This window comes from Tachypleus tridentatus, chromosome 7 (assembly GCF_004210375.1).
Source record: "Tachypleus tridentatus isolate NWPU-2018 chromosome 7, ASM421037v1, whole genome shotgun sequence".
NCBI lineage: Eukaryota > Metazoa > Arthropoda > Merostomata > Xiphosura > Limulidae > Tachypleus > Tachypleus tridentatus.
This window is the reverse complement of record NC_134831.1, coordinates 144085390-144106122: the sequence shown is the minus strand read 5'-3', so window position 1 is coordinate 144106122 and position 20733 is coordinate 144085390. Positions and strand designations below refer to the sequence as shown.

Below are 20733 nucleotides of genomic sequence, written 5' to 3'. Positions count from 1 at the left end.
CGCTGACGCCTCGTGCTAGTTCCTGCTTGGGATAGCTGACATGAATGTCGCTCACTTCATACGTAAGCACACTAACACACCCTACCTAAGATAAAAAAAAAAAAAAAAAACTACTCTAGGCTTGCTTCGAAACCTCGGCTCGGCCATATTTCATGAGAAACAACAACAATAAAAAATGACTTTTTATTTAAGCTCGATTTTTGATTATGTACAAAGTTAATTCCTTTAATGATCTTAATAAAGGAAGGAAGGAAATGGAAAGGAAGAGCTTTCCTGACTAAGCAAATATTAGCTTTTTCTAAATGAAGTTTTCAGGGTGATATTACTTTCACATTCTTTGATATGACATTCTTTACCATAGGCTTCAATGTTATGATTTATACCAAACAGTCAATATGGCTTCTAAACTAGCCTAACATAACAGTCACGATTGAAATGAGCAGACACGAAATTTCTGAAATGCTTTAATCTGTTTTCTTGGAGAATACAAAGTCGTCTTATAATGTTCAGCAACTGTAAAACGAAAAAAACAAAACAAAAAAAACTTACTAGGGCGAACCTCAGTCTATGAATGTATTTGATAGTTTATATTTTGCGTATTGACAGTTCAGAGTTAATTATTGTTAAAAAAAAGATGAATTCGTGAATTGTTCAGACCTAAAGAAAGATTAAGGAGTATGAACGTAGAGTTTTGTTTTTTTGTCGAAAACAATACAATAAACGTATTAAAGTCTTTAGATCAATGTAACGATACCGTGCCATTTGCAGACAATACCAACAAGGCTAGCGTTATTTATCATGAATTTATTTTTTTCATTATTCTTAAGATGACAAAAATAAAGTTAGGAAATAATTTTAAAAAATTAAGAAGTGAATAACCTTTCGAACAATGACGGAGCATCTTAAGGACTTTTCTTTCCGGTTTCCACTTTTAAATTTGTATTTGTTCGTCTGTTTAGAATTATGCACAAAGCGAAACAATGGCCTCTCTGTTCTCTGCCTACCACGGGTATCGAAACCTGGTTTCTAGCGGTGTGAATCCGTAGACATACCGCTGTACCACTAGGGGGCATTTGTATTTGAAAGACCAGGGATGGCCTATTGATTAGCGAGCCAGGCACTGAATCTCAATGTTCAAGGTTCGAGCCTATGTATAATATTCACTGAAGCACTTCGTGATAAAATGATAAATACATCCCACTTTCCGATTAGAAGTAGCAACATAAGAGGTGAGTGCTGTTGATTGATTGTTACTTTCAGTCTTCATTTTTATATTATAGACAGCTATGCCTGAATTTTCTGTCTCTGGCCAAGGCGTTCACTATAAATGTTGCAAAAGGTACTGTTCAAGTAAATATCAAATTGTATTTGAAATTGTAATATGTATTTCAAAATAAGACATTTAACTAACTTAAAAGTTTCTTTTTCTTAAGTGACAAAAATTCACTACTTATAGTCACTTTTGTTTGAAGTTTACGGAATTTATTTTTGCAAGATTTACTTCATCACATATAATATACATAGTTTCTGTTATTGATATTATCAGACCATAAGTAATTGGAAAGATAATTAAAATTATTAAGGTGCAAAATGTGTAGAAAAATTACTCTTTTGATAGATATTTAAAGAGGAAAACAAAGTATTGTCTATTTAGTAGTATTATGTTGCGAAAACTTTTCACTTTCATTCCAAGCCTGTTAACTATGAAACAGAATTTGGTTTAACTTTATTGGCTAAACAACATTAATAAGACCCGATAAATACGTAATTGTGAAAACATAATAAACCAGATCAAGCATATAGACATCATCGTTGTTTCTATATATAAATAATTCATTGACTGAGTTCAGGAAACTAACAGTCACTTAAACACGTTCATTGGTGCCCTGGTTTTGTTCAAAGACCTCAGATTTCTTTCATATTTCAGCGCCCTTTCGTACACCTAGAAACTTCTAATTGAATACAATGGGCGTTTTGGCATAAAACTGTTCAGTCGCAGTTCAACTTTGGACATAGTCTAGGTCTGTACCACGAATGCAAGTAAACATCTGGCGCGGAACAGAATGACGCATGCGTTGTAATATGGGGCACCCTACAGTATGGCAGACTTGAGTACGGGAAGAAATGGCTTCGAGGAGCGGTGAAAGCGTACACAAAGCAAAATATGATAACTGGCACTGATCAACAATTTTTCTTTTTGCTGGCTGCATTCTATTGGTGTTTTAGTACATACGAGTCGGGAATCTTTGATAAATCATGCATACGATAAAATAACATATACCTGATTCATAAAAGCAATAGTTAACAATCTACTCACCAATTATATTTGTTGATAAAAGACGAACTTTTCAGCCGAAAGTAGTAACGCTATTTACGTGTGGTTTAAAACCATCCTTATGTTTTAAAGCATCGCGTTGGTTGATTTCTAAGCTACAAGTAATCGAAACATGTGCGGGACAAGCAGTCGAAAACTGGATGGCCATTTGAAATATTAACGCTTTAATCGTAATATGCCTACAATGATACAGTAAGAACTGTAGAAATGTTATTTAATTCTTGTCATTCTTTGCTGCGACAGATCAAACTAGACGTCACAATCACAAGTAACGTCGCTAGGCGGAACATTCAGCTAGGAACTAATTATTGAAATCGTTTAGTGAACAAAAGGGCCTTTATTTAAATTCATTTAAAATGAGGAAGCACTTATTAACAGGGATCTAAATGTCATTACTTGTGGATAATATTTGGAAACAAACGTGTACACTGAAGATATTAGTGAAGATTATATAAGGAAATTCAGGCCAACTAAGGGTGAACAAGTTGAAAACAGATTTTCAAATGACAAAAATACGAAATTCATCAGAAAAGATGTGATTAAGGGTACGACATGACATATGGGGTATTTTCTCAATCTTCAGATCAATTCTCGCCAAAGGTAAAGTACACACCAATCGTAGTGGGTTCCAAAGTTACTGACGTGCTACTAGTTATACCAGTACATTAGATCCAATATTAATATATCTTTTGTGTGGAAGCAAACATTCTTTTTTATCTGTTTGTCTACCCGTAGGTTCCTACTAGGTACGGGTTCTGTCAGCCAAAGACTACATACTCTGATAGCTGAAGATCTGCTGTTCACCTGTGCTTCAAGGATGGTACTCACGCGGTCACGTGACAGCCTTCCTTCCTGCTCTCCAATCCTCGCCAGCTTTCAGAGCTGCCCTTGGTTGTAGAACCACACGGCTTATGTTCCCGAACTGTTCAGTGAGCCGAGCTGGCCAACAGTTGGTAAGTTGATTAATATTCTAAATAGATTTATTTAGACATGGAGAATATTATCCAAATGTTGTGAATACAGGTTAAACGAAAGTAATTCATCGATGGTCTTTGTAATAGGTTAATAAAATTAATGTTGAAATTACTAACTCTTCGAGAGTTCTTTCCGGTGTCTCAGTGGTCTATCGACTCGTCCCACCCAGAACCAGCAGTTTTGCTGCAAGTGCAAGCTTCATGAGTTGGCAAGATGGCGAACAGCCATCCAAAATGCAAGAAAACAAAACACAGAATCAACTGAAGTTTGTTGTTCAATCATATAATCTCTAGAAATTTCCGCCAATTACTTTTTCAGTTATTTTTAGCTTTTAATGAAATCACTGTATTTGAAATATTGATTTTTCTGTGTTTTTTGTTGTTGTTGTCATCACTTTGTGTGTGAATAACGCGTTCAACCTTTAGCCGGCACTTCAATGTGTAGTGTTAGTAGGTGTTATAATGTGTTTGTTTCTAACTGAAAGTTATTTCATCAATGGTGAATGGGCAGCGGTTTAGCCATTAAGTATTTATGAAGTTTGGAAGATCGATTAAACACCAAAATTACTTAAACAACTGTAGAGCTGTATAGTAACTAATACTCTGTGTAAATTATGTTGTTTCACGGTAGCAGTTAATAAATTTTGTGATACTGCCATTATTTCCAATGGCGTATTACTGATTACGTTAGTAGTAGCTTCCTTTAATTAACTGTTCAGTTAGTTGGCATATCAGCTGTTTTTATTTTGTTTGTTTTCTTAAAGTGGAGAAGTCATGGCTGTGAAAAGGAGGATATTTTTATTCGACCTGAAACGTTTTGGTTTGAATGTATTTGATACAATTGGAATTAGTTTTATTTGAAGCTAAGTCTTCTATTAAAATTCACTATCCTTTTTTTTTTTTTTTTTCTGGAGTGGAACTGGAGAAGCTGTAAACTAGAGCTTCAAATTTCAAATACAGGGTAACTTTGAAGAAAATTCCATATTTAAAATTATTATGTATCAACTAATTGTGGTAGTGGTGTGAACTAGTGTTTTATTTTTTTGTATGCCTTAATTATTTTTCTCTCAAACTATTTCTACTTTGATATTTTTCGACAATACAAGAGTGGTTATTTCAATAAAATGTATGTCAGTGTGCAGGTTGTTACAACTTTCAGTGGTCAATGATTACTGTCTAGAATAAATTATCTTTAGACTTAAAATGCTGATTGTGAATTATGGAAAGCACATTTAACTCCTGTGACAGTTTTTGAAACTTCATGTGGTTTTTGTCATACTTGTAGTGAAACGTTCCCCTAGAACAAGTAAATTTTATGCTATAGTAATTTTAAATATGGAATTTTATTTGTAATCATCCTTTAGTTTAACAGCTACAACTAATACCGCTCAGAATAAAATAATTGTTTTCAATATTTTTTTAATAATTTTATTTACCATGATTGCTTAAAAGATTAAGTTTATACTTAATCTGAGAAATAGTACAAGTGCCATCTTTTCCCATAAAAATAAAAAAAAAAAAACACACACACACACACACACTATTATAAAGCATTTAAGTTTAGTTATTAGGAAATTATATGTAGGTGGTTTTGATGAGAATATAATTATAAAAATAAAATAAAGCCAATCTTATTATTAACTACTATAACAAAGTGTATTGTTAATATATGTTGTCTTACAAAACAGGTAAATATAAATGAATAAAAAATTCATTTTCTTTAGTATAATTAAAAGTAATACATTCTGAAAAAGAAATTGGCCTTCAGTCATTATAAATTAGTCAAATTTCACAAAGGTTTTTAAGATAAATTATTATTTCTCAAATATATTGTAATACTGAAATAATTCCATTCAAAATTCTCATTATTTTGACAGTTTTGGTAAACTATGGGAAAGATAGGTTAACTTAGTGTTAACTAAGAAAAATTTACAAATAAAATAAAATGTGTGGTTGGTGTTATTTCATTGAAATTAATTAAACTGAATAGGAAATGCATATTTTTGAGGGAATAGAGATAATGTTTTCTGAGCAGTAAAGAAACATACTCTGTTATTTGATAATTAATTTAAAAATTAATTTCTTCAAAAAACTACCACAATATTATTAAAAAACTGTTAAATTTGAATCAAAAATATTTTTATTATTGATCTCCACATAATTAGATTTGATAAATAACCTTACTGCTGGTGAATTTTGTAAGACATTTCATGAAGGGAAGTATGTAAGAAACTGAAAATATATTCATATAAAACAAAATCAGAACTCAACATCTAGATTCTAAGAACAATGAAACTTTTTACCATTCTGGTCTTTATTTATTTTTTATTGTTAAACACTAAACTATACAATGGGCTATGACTACCATCTACATATAACTTTAGATTTCAATATAAGAATCCCTCAGGCTTACTGCTGAACTACCAGGGGGTGTGTAGAGTTGTTTTCTTGCAATCAAGTCTTAGTTTTTCTGATTATTTTGAGAGCACCCTTTTTCATGTATTAACAAAACATTTCTAATAATGAATTTTTTCATGGAATTCAAAATCACTTTTGATTTTTGACCATAAACTATCATTTAGATAACCAGATGTAAAGAATGAAAATATTGACTGGTCTATAAATAGCTATTCTTCATGTGGGTATAATTTTGAAATCATGATAAAACAATATATAAAGAATAGTGCCACTTAACAATAGGACAGCTTAATAAGATCATTTGAGAGTATTATTGAAGCACAAAATCATGTAATTTGGTTTAAAAAAAGACTGTATACCTAAAATGACAAACTGATGGCATAAAATTTCATATGAAATTGTTTGTAAAGAAAAAGTTAAGACATAAAATAATGTTCCAAAAGAGTATTAATATACTAGACCCAGAATATAAGTTAAAAATGAAAATAGTAGAACCACCAGTTACCTCAATTTTATCACAAATATATTTAAGCATTGTGATAAACCTAAGAATAATAGAAGAACATTGAAAGCAATAGAAAAGTATTGTTTTGAGTAGATTTTATAAAATTAGTATTAATAACTGATAATAACTGCACTTATTCTTAGTGTTAAGGATATTAAAACACTACAAAATCTGATTGTATGACTAAAAATTATATAAGTAGATTGTAGAATACCTGGAAATAAAATACTAAGTTTAAAAAACTGAATTTAACAATAATGATAATTGAAGTTGAAATATTAACTATAAAAATGTAGATCCATTAACAAATTATGGGACATCAAAGAGTATTGCAACTTTTAATACTTCATTTATGTCTTCAGGAGAGAATAAGTTAAAGAGTTCTAAACTCATCCTTGAATGACAAACCATCCATCTCTGGAATAGTTCTAGTAACTCTGCTCTGAACTTTCTCCAATGACTCAATGTCCTTCCCAAAATAGAATTATCAAAACTTCACAAAATATTCTAAAATTATCATATACATAGCATACTCAACCAGAAGACTAACTATCACATAGGTAGACAAAGTTGTGTGAGATTTATATTACTGAATAAAAAATAAAATTATTTTGTCAAGTTTCTCAAGTGTAGTCATTCATATTGTAAAGGTGTTATAATTTTGAAAAAGACTGCACTTACAAGCAATGTACTTTCAGTTTTTACAACTTATTCTAATGGTGGACAGAAAATTTAATCATGGTCACCCATTTTTATACTACACAAAAATCACTTAGTCATGCATGGTCACAAATACTTGATTACTTATCTCTCATTAATAAAGAGTAAGTTCATAGGATAAAAATTATTTTTCATATCATTTAGCTTCTTTCATAAGGTAGTCACAAAAAGGTACATCTAACATCAAGTTTAATATCAATTTGTATCTTTTTTCCTTGACAGTTTAACTAATGTAGAAGTCAGGCAGTAGTAATGGTTGTTTCTAACTTTGCAGTTATAAATATGTATATAAACTAACTCCTACTCCAATAATGCATTTTAGAGATGTTTTTCATGATTAGTTCTTATTTATTAACATGGTATTTGTGAAATGTGAACTGTAGCATAGAGAAATGTAAAGTTTTGCATTTGAAGTAAGGAAATTGGGAAAGGTCTTAATTTAAGTTGTACAGAAAGAAAAAAGAATGAATTGGGTTGACTGTTAATAAAATCCTAAAGTGTTCTGCCTGGTACTTACATATAGCTGTGGTGAAAAAAGTAGATAGAATTCTTGGTTGTATTTATAAGATTGTTTAATATTATTTAAGAGCTAGAAGGTTATTGTGATGTTCTGTAAAACTAATGAAGTCTCCATTCTTGAAGCATGAATAGTTTTGGTCCACACATTACAAGTTAAGGAAATTAACATGTTGCAGAATTGGGAAAGAGACTATTATAATAATATCTTGTTTAGAAAATTTGAAATACTTTAAAAGACTTTAGGTGTCAATCTTGTTTCTGTTGGAGTATGGAAAAAAACATAAGGGTCTTGATTCTGTGAATTAATGTTTTTAAGGGTTTTGTAATTTGCACATAGTTGATATATTTGAATGGTAAAGCAGAAACACTGAATATACAAACTTGAATTTAAGGATCAAGATTTATAAGTCCATGTAAGTTTGTAGAATGATCTGCTTTATAATCCAGTATGGGCTGCTTTGAATTTCTTTGTATTGTTAGGTTGGTATATGTGTGTAGAAGACTGTATTTGATTTGGTTATTGTTTTAGTGGGTAGCAGTGACTATCCACTTTCCTGTATACTGATACCAAAAACTGTACTCCTGTAAATTCATTACATTGTATTAAGGTATAATTTAAGAGTGTCTTAGTAAAAAAATGATTTTTTTATAGTTTTGATGAATAATGAAATGGGTAAAAACATTACAAATTTTTGGGGATATTTAAATTGAACACATTGAGAAAGGTTATGGCCTTTATTTAACTTCCTGATAAAATATTCCAAACTAATTCTCCCAGTATTATGATAGACTTATGCTTACAGCACAAGCCTTTCGTCAGGGTTTGTGCTAACCAAGAATATCAAGTCTAGTTTTATTTCTGTATTTTTTTTCCAGTTAATGAGAATAACTGTGTGCTATGACAAATATGCATATATGTACAAGCAACACAATTTTTTTTTTTTTTTACAAAGGCTGGACAAAAAGTTTATTAATACATGTAAAGTGCTTGACAAAGAATGATATGAAAAATCATAAATAAAGCAAACTATTTTATTTAAAATATAAATTTTAATTAAAATTCTGCTTTCCAGGATTTTGTGGAAAATGATATCCAGTTTTCCTAGCTAATGTGATCTGTAGTTGAACTAAAGGTAAGGATCTTGTTAGTTTAAAAACTATTAACTTACATCCAAGATTGTGTTTTGTTATTTCCTGATAGCTCTTGTGTTTGTGTGTGTGTGTGTGTGTGTGTGTGTCTGGTTGTGTATTATAAAATTATAAATAAAAGATTTAATATCTGACTGAATACTATAAAGAAAATGTATTTTGTAAACAATAATTAATATAAGTGGATGGCTGCATAAATAGTGAATTCTTTTTTATTATTATTATTATTAAAGTGAAAAGCAAAACCTGGATCTGTTTGGTTTGATGATGTAAATTATTCATATTTGCACACTTAACATGTGAAAAACAAATTCCTTCGTTTAACTCTGATTGAAATGTTAAACATTCAATTCTGCATTTTAGTGGCTTTCCAGTGAATCAACATTATTCTGAAGTTTAATAATAATTTAACACTCAGAAACAGATGATAAGCATTCTTTTTTGATTGTTACTTGAGCACATGGCTTATAGTATACTATGACTGATGTTCTACTAGCTGAGCTACTACGTAACCCAATAATTACCCAAGACAGAACGTGTATTTCATGTTTAACCTTTGGTATGTACTTTTTGATTTGGATACCAATTTTTAACAACTGTAAAGTGAGAGGAAAGCAAACTACCATTATTAAGACTTGAATTTAAGACCCAGAGCCCACTAAAATCTTGAGACCAGTAGGAATTCAGTTCATCTGAGACATTGGAATTTCTTTTATGATCAAATTATAAATGTATTTTAACAATTTAATGAAAAGAAAAAATGGCAGAATTTTTTTTTCTTCTTAGTTTGGATTCTGTAGTAGATCTAATGAAATACATTAGATATTTTGTGAACATTTTTGTTAGTTACTGTATTGTGAGGCTTATTCAAACAAATTAACATATGTTCTTTTTAGTTGTCGTAGGCAGCATTCTTTGCTTTTCATAAATCAGGATTTTTATTTTGGAAAATTCAAGTCTGTTGAAATGTTAATCCTTAGCCAATCTTAACAGAATGATCTACATAAAATCAGAAAATAAATATAAGGTGTAATATTAAATCATTCTGCTTAATCTTCAACAATTACAATTATCAAGATATGTCTGTTAATACAAATAGTCTACTTATTGTTCTCTACTAGTTCATATGCAGAGATTTTACAAAGTTCTGTTACTTAAAAATGGATTTCAGTTGTTTCTAACAGATATCTTAATAATTCTTTATAAATAACACCCTTGGAGTTATTTTGAGTGAATGACTGACTTTTCTGTAATAGTAGTTTCTGGCAAGCTGTAAGTATTGTACCCAGGTAATAATTCAATATTCATTTAATTAATTATGCTTATAATCCTAACTTTTGTCTCAAACAGTAATCTGGAGGATTTCTTTGACTTTTTTTTTTAATGAACTCATAAGTTGGAGGCTAAAAATGGTAGTACGTCCGTAATTTAAAATAATGTGATGATTTTACAAGAAAAACTAATATGGGTATGGAAGAACTGTAGCTGGGTAAACACATTTTTACATGGTTAACATTTTTAATTCAGTTGTTCACTGTAATATAATAAAAAGCATAAGGTGATATAATTTACTGTGTATAAATTAATATGATATATATGAAATTATCTTCGTACCCTCCATAAAGTATTATTCTTGATAAATATGTTTCTTTAAAGCTCATCATACTTTTAAAAAATTGAATATAATTTAATTCCTGTTTCAGAATATCTGCATGAATTGTTCTTTCTCTTCTCAAGATATGATTAAATTTGGTGTCAACCTGTGATCTCCATGTAACTGATCATTGAAGCATGTCTAGTTTAGAAGAAAAGTTTCTGTGTAATATGTGCAACTATGAAGCTGCAAGTCAACACATCTTGGCCCGTCATGTAGCCATTGCTCATTCAGCCAAAGTTTTCAGCTGTCCACTTTGTCCTTTTGTTTCTCGATACCAAGCAAACTTGTACAGACACAAGAGGGTTATCCATGGTATACGTCGCACTTCTACCTGTGAGCTGTGTGGATATGTAGCCCCAAATGAGGCCTCCCTGTGCTATCACAAAGAAAGCTTTCATCAACAAGTTGTAGCAAAAGAGAAGAAACATTATGAAAATCAGAAGGAAATCCTTTTAGAAGGAGAATATCACAAAAGCAGAGGTGGAAATGTAAATAATAAAGAATCCTTACCATTGCAAATTTCCTTACCAACTAAAAGAAAGGATAAATCTGACAAGGTAATGAATAAAGACTTTGGTTCTTCTCTTTGTAATTCTGCAAACAATACAGCTGCAACAGAAAGTTTTGAAAACTCTTTAGAACTTTTAGAGGAGGCTTCATTTTTTGACTCAATACCATCAACATCAGTAGCAAGTAGTCTTGGAGGTTCAGAATTAGGACCTGTTCGTATTCGTAGAAAATATACATGTGAGCTCTGTAATCTAGTCACAATAAACCCTAGAGAATTCCTTTATCATAGACAGCAAGTTCACAGAGAAAGAATAACTGTGTACGAATGTCCATACTGCCTATATGCATCAAAGCATTTTCAGAAATTACAGCGACACTGTGGTATGGTCCACCAGAAGGTATTAAATCCTCTAGTGGGAAACAAACTGAAGGATGTGGAAAACTTTACAATGATGAACAAACCTGTTGAAACAGAACAAAGTAAAGAATATTCTGAACAAAGAACTGGTGTTCGTATGGAAAGTATAGCTTTAAATTGTATAAAAGAGGACTATCAATGTTCTAAGTGTCATTTTCGTGCAAAGAGTAAGATGATTTTGATTCAACATGAAAAAATATCTCACCTAAAGAAAAAATTCTTTCGCTGTTTACAGTGTGATTATGTTACTAATGAAAAAGCGAGGTATACAAAGCACTGTAAATATCATTCCCTACCGAAAGTTAAGTGCAAGTTTTGTAATTTTACAACAACCTATAAGTGGAATCTAGATAGACATATGAAAAATCATCTTCATGATGAAATGTTTAAATGTGAAAAGTGCAGTTATACCTGTCACTCTGAGCAAGCTTTAAAAAGTCATACACTTCAACATCATGACTCTTCTCTAGGTGATCAAATGAGTGTGATTGAAAAGAACCCAAGGATCAATTCTGGTAATGAAGAAGAGAAAAGTACAATCACAGAAGAACAGCAACCAGGAAGTTCAAAAGAAACATGTAATTCACAAAGTATTCAAAAAAATACCTCAACTACTGTGACAGAAGAAAAAAACATTGACACCTCTGATTCCAATTTTTCTGCAAAAGAAGGGAAAGTGTACAAGAAGAATTTTAAATGTAGCCATTGTTCTTATCATGCAGCCTGGTTGTCAGATGTTAAGAAACATGAAAGCTGTCACATTTCCAAGAAATTGCATTCTTGTCCTATCTGTGGAATGGGATTTGACTTACTTTCTTCCTTAGCACATCACCTTAGGCACCAACATGAGGATAGTGATCAAGCGAGCAGTATTGCTTATGTTATAGAAATGGTTTCATCAGGACAGGCTAACAAAAAAATGCCAATTCTTAAAACTTTGCTGTCAGAATGCTTAGGAGAGGAAATGCAGTCTAGTAGTATAGTTCAGCAAGCATCAGACAGCTCTGAAAACTCTCTACCTTCTTCATCTTATAATATGATGCAGATGCAAAATCCTCGTATGTCAGCATCTTTACAGAATTTTAAATCTGACAAGCCTATGCCTACATGTGGTGTGTGTGGCTACAAAACACGGTGGATGTCTGAGTTAGAAAAACACAGGCGTGTTCACTCTGGAGAAAAACCTTTCAAGTGTACCTATTGTAATTATAGGTGTAAATGGAGAGGAGACTTAACAAGGCACATTCAAAAACATCACCCAGAAAAGTCTATAGGGCCATTGGTCAATAAGAAACCTGTCTTAAAGATGAAAATAAAGAACCCTAGAAGTTCTCTTCCAATAATTTCCAGTTACATTACAAGTGAAAATGTTTCAAAACCTGAAACAGTTGAAAATAAGGACCAGGGTAAACCATCAACATTTAATGTAGAAGATGTTTCTCATATGCAACCTACAAGTTTAAAGAAGTCAAATGTAGAAATCTCTGTAAATCAAGACATGCCTTTAGATTTGAGCATCAGCAGTAAAAGATTGAACTCAAAAATTCAGGAAGAATCAAGTGGAGAAAATGTTCCTGGCAAGTATCTGAAAACATGTTCAGATGCAGAAGAAGCAAGTGAAGATTCAGTAAAAAATACAAAAACTGAAGTGAAAGGAGGAGTAAAAACTAAGATTGTTAAAAAGTATCAGTGTGCGTACTGTCCATTCATAACTCGTACGGCATCTCGTTTTCATGTTCACATTGTACAGCATTTTAATAGAAAACCATTCATGTGTTCGGCCTGCTGCTATAAATCTAATTGGCAGTGGGATATTACTAAACATATCAAAATGAAAATGGTAAAAGATGGCACTCACCAAGGAGCAACCTGCTTATTAACTGATGAAACAGGTAGAAGGAACTATGAAAAATACAAAGACTTCTTGATAGAAGTACCTCTAGAAATGAAGTCTTTAAAAAATAAAGACTGTGTCTTGTCTGACAGTACAGAAAGTTTTGACGCCAATGAATATTCTGTGAACAGTGATGAAGACTCTCCAGAATTAAATGGGAATATGGTTAATATTGTTGTAACACCAGACATTCCATTTCCTGTGGAGGATTTTAACGAGCAAGTATCGCAGGTAGACCCTTCAACTACTGAAAGTACAGTTACACCAGAAACCAAATACTTTTACTGCAGTCATTGCAATTTTCAACATATTGCAAAGAAGGTTGTTGTTAGCCACATGGCAGTTCATGCAGGTCTTAAGCCATTCCGTTGCCGAAGTTGTGGCTTGGTCTCAAATTGGCGGCATGTCATTTTAAGACATATTAAGAGTAGGCATGGAGGAAATCTTGAAGACTTGGAAGAACGCATTACTGTCTCTCAACAAGGAAGAAATCTCTACTTGTCAGAAGTGCATTCTGGAGATAAAGATTTTAGCTTTCGAAATGAGCCTACATCAGAACTTCTGAGTTGTCAGGTGTGTCCATACACCTGTGTGAAACATTCCCATATGAAACTTCATATGAAGCAACATCAACCAAGGGAAGGAGCTGTTTTTAAATGTTTGCATTGCCCTTACTATGTGAAGTTCAGGAAACCTCTCAGACGGCACATGAAATTACATACAGAGGCCTCTGAAAACTATCAAGCTTCCCAACAACACCATAGTCTTGAAAATGAGAGTACTAAATTAACACATAGCAAAAATAAGACTGAAATAAACCAAAATGTAGTTCAAGTAACAAAGAGTTGTTTACCAAGGAAACCAGCAACACACATTTACACTGGGATTGCAGCAATGTTCAAGAAGTATTCCTGTGATGGCTGTCCTTATAAAACTGATAATAGATCTCAGTTTTTATACCATAAACAATTCCATCGTCCTAATAGTCTTGCTCCACACAGATGTACTGTGTGCTCATATTGGGCAAAACGTCAGCATCTTATAATTCAACACATGAAAGTTCACAAAGATGACAATAGTTCTGAACCATCTCAAACTAAACCAGATCAGAAGGATAAGGAAAAACAAGCAGAGAAACCATCAGATGACAAACCAGAGGCTGGCAAGATCAAAATGTACAAATGTCGCTATTGTCCAATGACAAGCAAACATAGGACTAATATGCTTAGTCATGAAGCAATGCATGAAAAAGATTCTCCTTCCAAATTTGCTTGTCCATTGTGTAACTATCACTGCAATAGCTTGGGAGTTCTCAGTGGACATTTAAAGCTTCACCAAGAAAGTGAAGTTGACCAGTTTCTTAATTCAGCATCGAGAGGAGTAGAAAGATGGAACAAGAAAAAATATATGTCACTGACTCAAAATCATATGGATACAAACATGTCATCAGCAAATACTTCTGATCAATTGGGAGCTGCCTCTTCTCAAGAATCTCTTACGGTGAGAAAGAAAGTATTCAGCTATTTCTGTACCAAATGTCCAGCTGTATTTAAAAGCACAGCAGATTTTAAGATACACAAGAGTTTTCATGGGTCTGATTATCCATTTTCCTGTCCACATTGTGATTATCGGGCAAAGCACAAGCCTCATCTTCACAAGCATTTCTTTGTTCATACTCCAGCCTATGCAGCCAAGCGAGAAGCATCATATGGGCCTCCAGTTGAAAAATCTCAGGAAAATAATTCTGTGCAAGAGCAGACATTGGCTTTAGAAGATAATGTTCATATTGAATCACAAGTAGACAATACTAAAAGCACATTGGGAAAAAATCCAAATTCTATTAGTCAGTTACTGTTACATGAAGAGACAGAGACTAGATCTTTTTGTAATAGACATGACATTCAGTCTTCTGAGAAGCTTCATAAATGTTTATTTTGCCCTGCCAATTTTTATAAACAATCAACTTTTCAATTTCATATGCAGTTGCATGATGGAAATGGTTCTCTTGCTTGTTCTTCTTGCTCTTATGCAGTTGACAGTATAGACAATTTGACAACACATGTCAGGCTTCATTCTAAAGATTCTCATATTTTCAAAAAAGTAGAATCAAAATCCCAAACTATCCACTCTTGTCCCAAGTGCCCTGCTGTGTTCAATAAAATAGCACGTTATGAACGTCATATCACCTTACACGGACAGAGTAATAGATATACTTGTGATAAATGTGATTACTCTGTCAAATTTGCTGCTAATTTACAAAAGCACAAGCCTGTTCATGATAGAGGTCATACTCAAATTTGTATTAAAAATGTTTCCTCATTATTTAATAAAGAACCTGAATTACTTAAAGTACAGCCATCACTGATAGAACATACCAGTTTTCAAGTGGATGAAATTTCTGAGGAAAGAGAAAAGAAACTTTTTCATTGTGACCGATGCCCATATGTCAACCAGCGTAAAGATGCTGTCCAAAGTCATCAGAAACGTCATGGTGCTACAGGTGTCAGTTGTCCCTATTGTGACTACACTACTATGCAACCATCATGTTTGAGGGATCACATCAAATGTCATCTTCAACCTCAATCTTTTCTGAAGGCACAGAGTTTTCTGAAGTATGACAGTATGGAAATCTGGATTGTTGAAGAGGAAACCAAAGATTTGTTTTTTAGAGATAGAGGACAATCTTTCACAGATAATCGCTTCTTATCTCCCTTTGAAGAAGCTTTAATTGAGAGCCCTTCAAATAGCAATGTTGTTATAAAGGAGTCTGATGAATCATGTGAAGAACATGTTAAAAAAGTTGGAAAAATAAGAGGGGAGAGATCTTCTGTTACTGAAGAAGAAACTGTTATAAAGATGGATCTACCAATAGAGGGTGAAGGTGCAAATAAATCCATTCTTACTGTTGTTGTTCCTAATGAAATAGAAAACAAGATAAAAGTTATTAAAGATGCCCTTAGCCAACACAACAAACTTGAAGTTGTATTAACAGATGTCTTGGAAAATGTATTCATGAATCATCCAGAAAAAGAAAAATATGAAGTGTCAAACAAGGATGGTGACAAAAAAAACAGTGAAGAAAATTACAATGAAAATGGTCACATAGAACAAGGGGTAGGCAAAAGTGAGAAGCTTCAGGAATCAAAATGTGCAAAAAATTATCACACTGAATCACAACATATGCAAAATGATGAACAACTTTGCAGCATGGATCAACATTTAAATGAAACAGATAAAAAGACAGACATTTATGAATTAACAAATTATGTTTATTGTGAATCTAGGAAAACAAGAAATCAACCTGAATTGGAACAAAAAGAAAGTGAGAAACAACAACACAACAAAAATGTGCAGTTAGAAGAAAAAGATAAGCAACTCGACTTGGAATATGCAGAAGAGAATACACACAAAGAAAATAGCATTAACCAAAGAACAGGTGTGCCAGATGAGCAGGTGGAAGTAAAAAATAGGGTAAAATATAAACAAGAAGACAATGAAAATTTAGGAAGAGCAAAAGTGTTTATTCAGGCTGAATTAGAACATGCAGAAGATAATAAACAAGAACTTGATATGGACTTAGAATCAATTGAAATTGCTAATGAACCGGTTTTAAATGTTGAAAGTTATGAATGTGAAAATATAGTAAGCCAAGGATCCAATGATATAAAATGTACAGAAAATTATAAAAAAGATTTTAACTTGTATTTACAAGGAAATGAAATATATAGTCAGTCTGAGCTAAAAGATACCAAAGTTTATATGCAGGAGGTATGTCAAGATGCTGAAAAACTTGCAAACAAATTAACAGACTTATCCAATAATTCTAGTATAACAGATCCTTTGTTGCCATCTACAAGTTTTCAAGCTGAAGAGTTCAAAACAACATAGCTTGTTCTTCACAAAAATGTAATGAAAATACTTTTATGTCTGAACAAATCAATATTCATGATGAATATGATGATTCTCTTGATGGATTAATCCTTACAATTGAGGAAGATATTAAAGTAATTGAATGCAAGACACTGAAAAAAGAAAATCTTAATTTTTCTGATGCGAATGTTTATTAGTTGCCATCTAAGAGTCAATCAGTTTTATAAACTGATGCAAAGTTTAAAACTGACCTTCTGCAACAAAAAAATTAAAACCTTATCAAAAGTGATGTTTAAATAAGAAGAAATCAATAGTTCTTGAGAAGTTTTTTAATAACAGAACAAATTGGGTTAACTTATGACAGTATTGTTAGAAAATGTAATGGGTTTTAATTGTAAAAAATAAATGATAGCTGGCTGGGATTGTCTCCAAGAAGATTTTGAGAATGGTAAAAATGAACACTATGAATACAGTCACTTCATTATAACCTTTAATATTTGGTGTTACCTCAAGGCTTCTAGAGTTAAAATCTTTTGTGACTCAGTCAAAGGCATATAGTGGAACAGCATAATTAATAAGTTCTCAGATGATTCCAGTATCTCTTTCATGTCAGCTGTAGAAGTTGATTATATTCAGAGTGGTGAGCTTGGGGTACCTTATCTATCTGTTCAGTTGAATATGAGTAGAACATTTAGCACCAACAGTAAAAAATATGAAATAGTCACCACATGAATATGACATAAAATAATTTCAGTTAGTAAATGGTATTCATAACTATGGTTTATGGAAATGAGAGTGCCTCCATCTGTTCATCTTTTATAAGCCCTAATGCATCAAAAGTGAACAACACATTAATAACTTTCTCTCAGATATCAATAACAAAGGAATCAGTGCCTCTACAAGTTAAAAAGAATATTATTGTGAAAAGCATCCATTTCAAGGTGATTGAGTTGTGCTATTTGTGAAAGCTCAATGATGAACAACTGATGAGGATGGTTATGTTAATCCAGTATCGAAATTGTTTTGGAAATACAGCTTAAAAAATAAAAACAGACTTTTTATTTTTAAATTATGAGCTTAGTATTTAGTTCCAGTTTAAGTATAAGAGTTTTAAAATGTGTGAAAAGGAAGTGCATAAATTTAATAAATGTTTAATAATGACATAAACTGTAAAAATTACGTTTTTATTCAAAAACACGCATCTTTTAAAAATATGTTGTAGTACGTGAAATTTTAGCATGTGCTTAGTTTCAAATAATGTATGTTGCTGACGTAAGGTTACATTGTTGTATAAAATAAACTTTGTTATTGCGTCTCGGACATTCATTAACATTGGAGCTTGTTAGTTTAATCTAGATAGTTTGCTCCATATTTTCAAAGATTTTCATATAAAAGATATCTTTGAAAGTACAGAAGAACATAATACTAGCAAATAGTGTGAACTTTACATAAATGTGTATATAGTTAGCAATTTTATGTGACATAAGAAACAGGTAAAGAATGTCAAGGAGTAACTTAAGAGTTTTGCAATGTAAATGGTTATTAATACCATTGTACAGGTGTGTGAAAAAAAATTGTAATGTTCTCTGTTGGAGGACAGTGCCTGTATTTTGTAAAATTCGTAATAATCTTTTAGAGATCATGTACACTAGTTGTCATTAAACCTCATTATAGTCAATATGTTAAAAGAATTATATACATATATATATGTAAATATATGTAATTCGATTATAACAGCCCAGATTATTATCATATAATGGGCCTGTCAAATATACTTTGAAATGGTACTACAGTTGTAGAGCTTTATTTCATAAATATTTTTCATTCAAGTAAGGCTGTTAATTATAGTGATTTTGTTGAAATTTATCTATTACATACATATATTTTGAGTACAGATGTTCTTTGTGTTTATTATGTGATGCACAGGATGTTTTATGCAACCTTTTCCACTAAAGTTTTGGCTGACATGTTGATTCACTTTGAAAACTTTTTTGTTATAATTTACCTAAACCAGTGATACACAAGTGTCCACGATGAAAATAAAATTATCTGTAGTTTAATATGGTCTTGTGGATGTTGTTTCATTGGTAATGAAATATAAAAAGTTGTCTTGTCACATTTTGAGCTTTACATCAGATCATGATCAGAGGTTTATCTATGCTACTGTGATGAAGTGGATTAGTGGTTAGTGTGTTTAGATTGTGAATCAGAGGATTTTCCAGTTCATGTCCAGTTTATGCAAAAATGTGCTTAGTTCTTTGGAGTCATAGGTGCATTATAAGAGTGAATGCCAAATCCTACTATTTGGCCAGTTGGTGGTGGTAAACGTTGCATAGAGAATATGCTTGAGAAAGTGTTGTGCACTCAAGTATAGCAGAAGTGCTATGATCAGTGTAAGATGTAAAATAAAACAAAATGACTCATCTAAACAAAATTGGATAATTATTATAGTTATCCTGCTTTATACAGTGAAGGCTACTGATATTGTTTTGAAATTTTGTTTTAAACAATGTGCAAACTGAAGTTGTCATAAGTAAACCTTTTTGTTTATTCTGTCTTAATCTCATTGAGATAAATATTTATAATAAACAGTTATTTATTGAAAGATGTACATAGTAAGGGTTGAAAACGTTCATTTTTGTCTCTTGAATTTTTCTGTGTTTCACTGCAAAAGAATCTGATGTGAAAATTGAATGGCTCATTAAAGAATTACACTATATTGTAAAGTTAAACTTGCTTAAAATTCTAAGGCCATGTATATCAGTAAATTTGTGGTACCTTGTGGCAAGTGGAATTTAACTAGGAAAATCGAATTTCCCCTGAACTTTGTATATTTTATGAAAATTCATAACCGTCTAATACATGACTTGTAAAATACATGCAAAACCAGAGTCTCAAATGCCAAATAGATAACAGTAAAGAAGAAATTTTACGAAGAAAAGGCAAGAGGATGAGGATAGCTTCCATGGAACCAAGTTAAAATTCTGACCTGATTACAAAGACTTGTTATTATTTAGTTTATTTTTAGTATTAGATTCACTTAAGACATTACACAGAAGCGTAAAACTATCTTTAATTTATGCATTTTAATGGTCGTATTTATAACAGTTTCACCATTTAGTTTCAAACATGATTATCATTGCATTATGTGTGTGTGTGTATATATACATATGTAAATGGTTAGAGAAAAACATGAGTAAATAGTGCTGATTCATAACATTGTCATATTCAGCTATGGATATGCAAATACAGATTACATTGCTGTTTATTTACCACTTTAACACGTTAGATCTGTTCCATTTAATTGTGATTTAAGGTTTCTACCATCGTTAAATACTTCATGGAATGTCATTCCCTCTTAACTTATATTTAATTTCCTTTTTTACAAATTAGTTGATGAACTTTAAAAGTACTAGTAAATAATCTGATTAAAAATGTGTGAAACATATAGGCATAAATCAAGCACTGAAATAATACAAACAGTTATCCTGTTGTGTGAATTTATCTGTACACAGCAATAATCTTTGAGCTCACTCGATAAAAACGATTTACTAAATTGTTTAAGATATGTTTATTTTGTAAAAACGAAATTTAATTTGACAGTTAAAAAACATGGATATACCTAGAGCATCCAGTTGAGACTGCATAAAACAATTTATCTTTTAGTTTTTCAAGGTTGTTGAAAAAAATAACAGGTCACAAAAAATATATCTTGGGCTTACTAAGTGATTAGAAGAAGGAAAACATTTGTGGACGTTCAGAGG

General features: G+C 31.7%; 1 protein-coding gene and 1 long non-coding RNA gene across 4 annotated transcripts; one reads left to right on the top strand and one right to left on the bottom strand.

Moving 5' to 3' along the window:
- Positions 1–450: 450 nt before the first annotated feature.
- Positions 451–2699, bottom strand: LOC143256805 (uncharacterized). The gene is made up of 2 exons (XR_013031499.1): positions 2318–2699; positions 451–513 (listed from the first exon to the last, which is right to left on the bottom strand). It is a non-coding gene; the product is annotated as an uncharacterized LOC143256805 (long non-coding RNA).
- Positions 2700–3053: 354 nt separating this feature from the next.
- LOC143256804 (uncharacterized) lies at positions 3054–19577 on the top strand. 3 transcript variants are annotated; one of them, XM_076514497.1, is made up of 3 exons: positions 3054–3288; positions 8545–8604; positions 10358–19577. In XM_076514497.1, the coding sequence occupies exon 3, from the start codon at positions 10412–10414 to the stop codon at positions 16985–16987; it is 6576 nt and encodes a 2191-aa protein (XP_076370612.1). In that variant the 5' UTR covers positions 3054–3288; positions 8545–8604; positions 10358–10411; the 3' UTR covers positions 16988–19577. The 3 variants fall into 3 exon arrangements, with proteins under 3 accessions (XP_076370612.1, XP_076370610.1, XP_076370611.1); XM_076514495.1 differs by having other exon boundaries at positions 10324–19577; XM_076514496.1 differs by lacking the exon at positions 8545–8604 and having other exon boundaries at positions 10324–19577.
- Positions 19578–20733: the final 1156 nt, after the last annotated feature.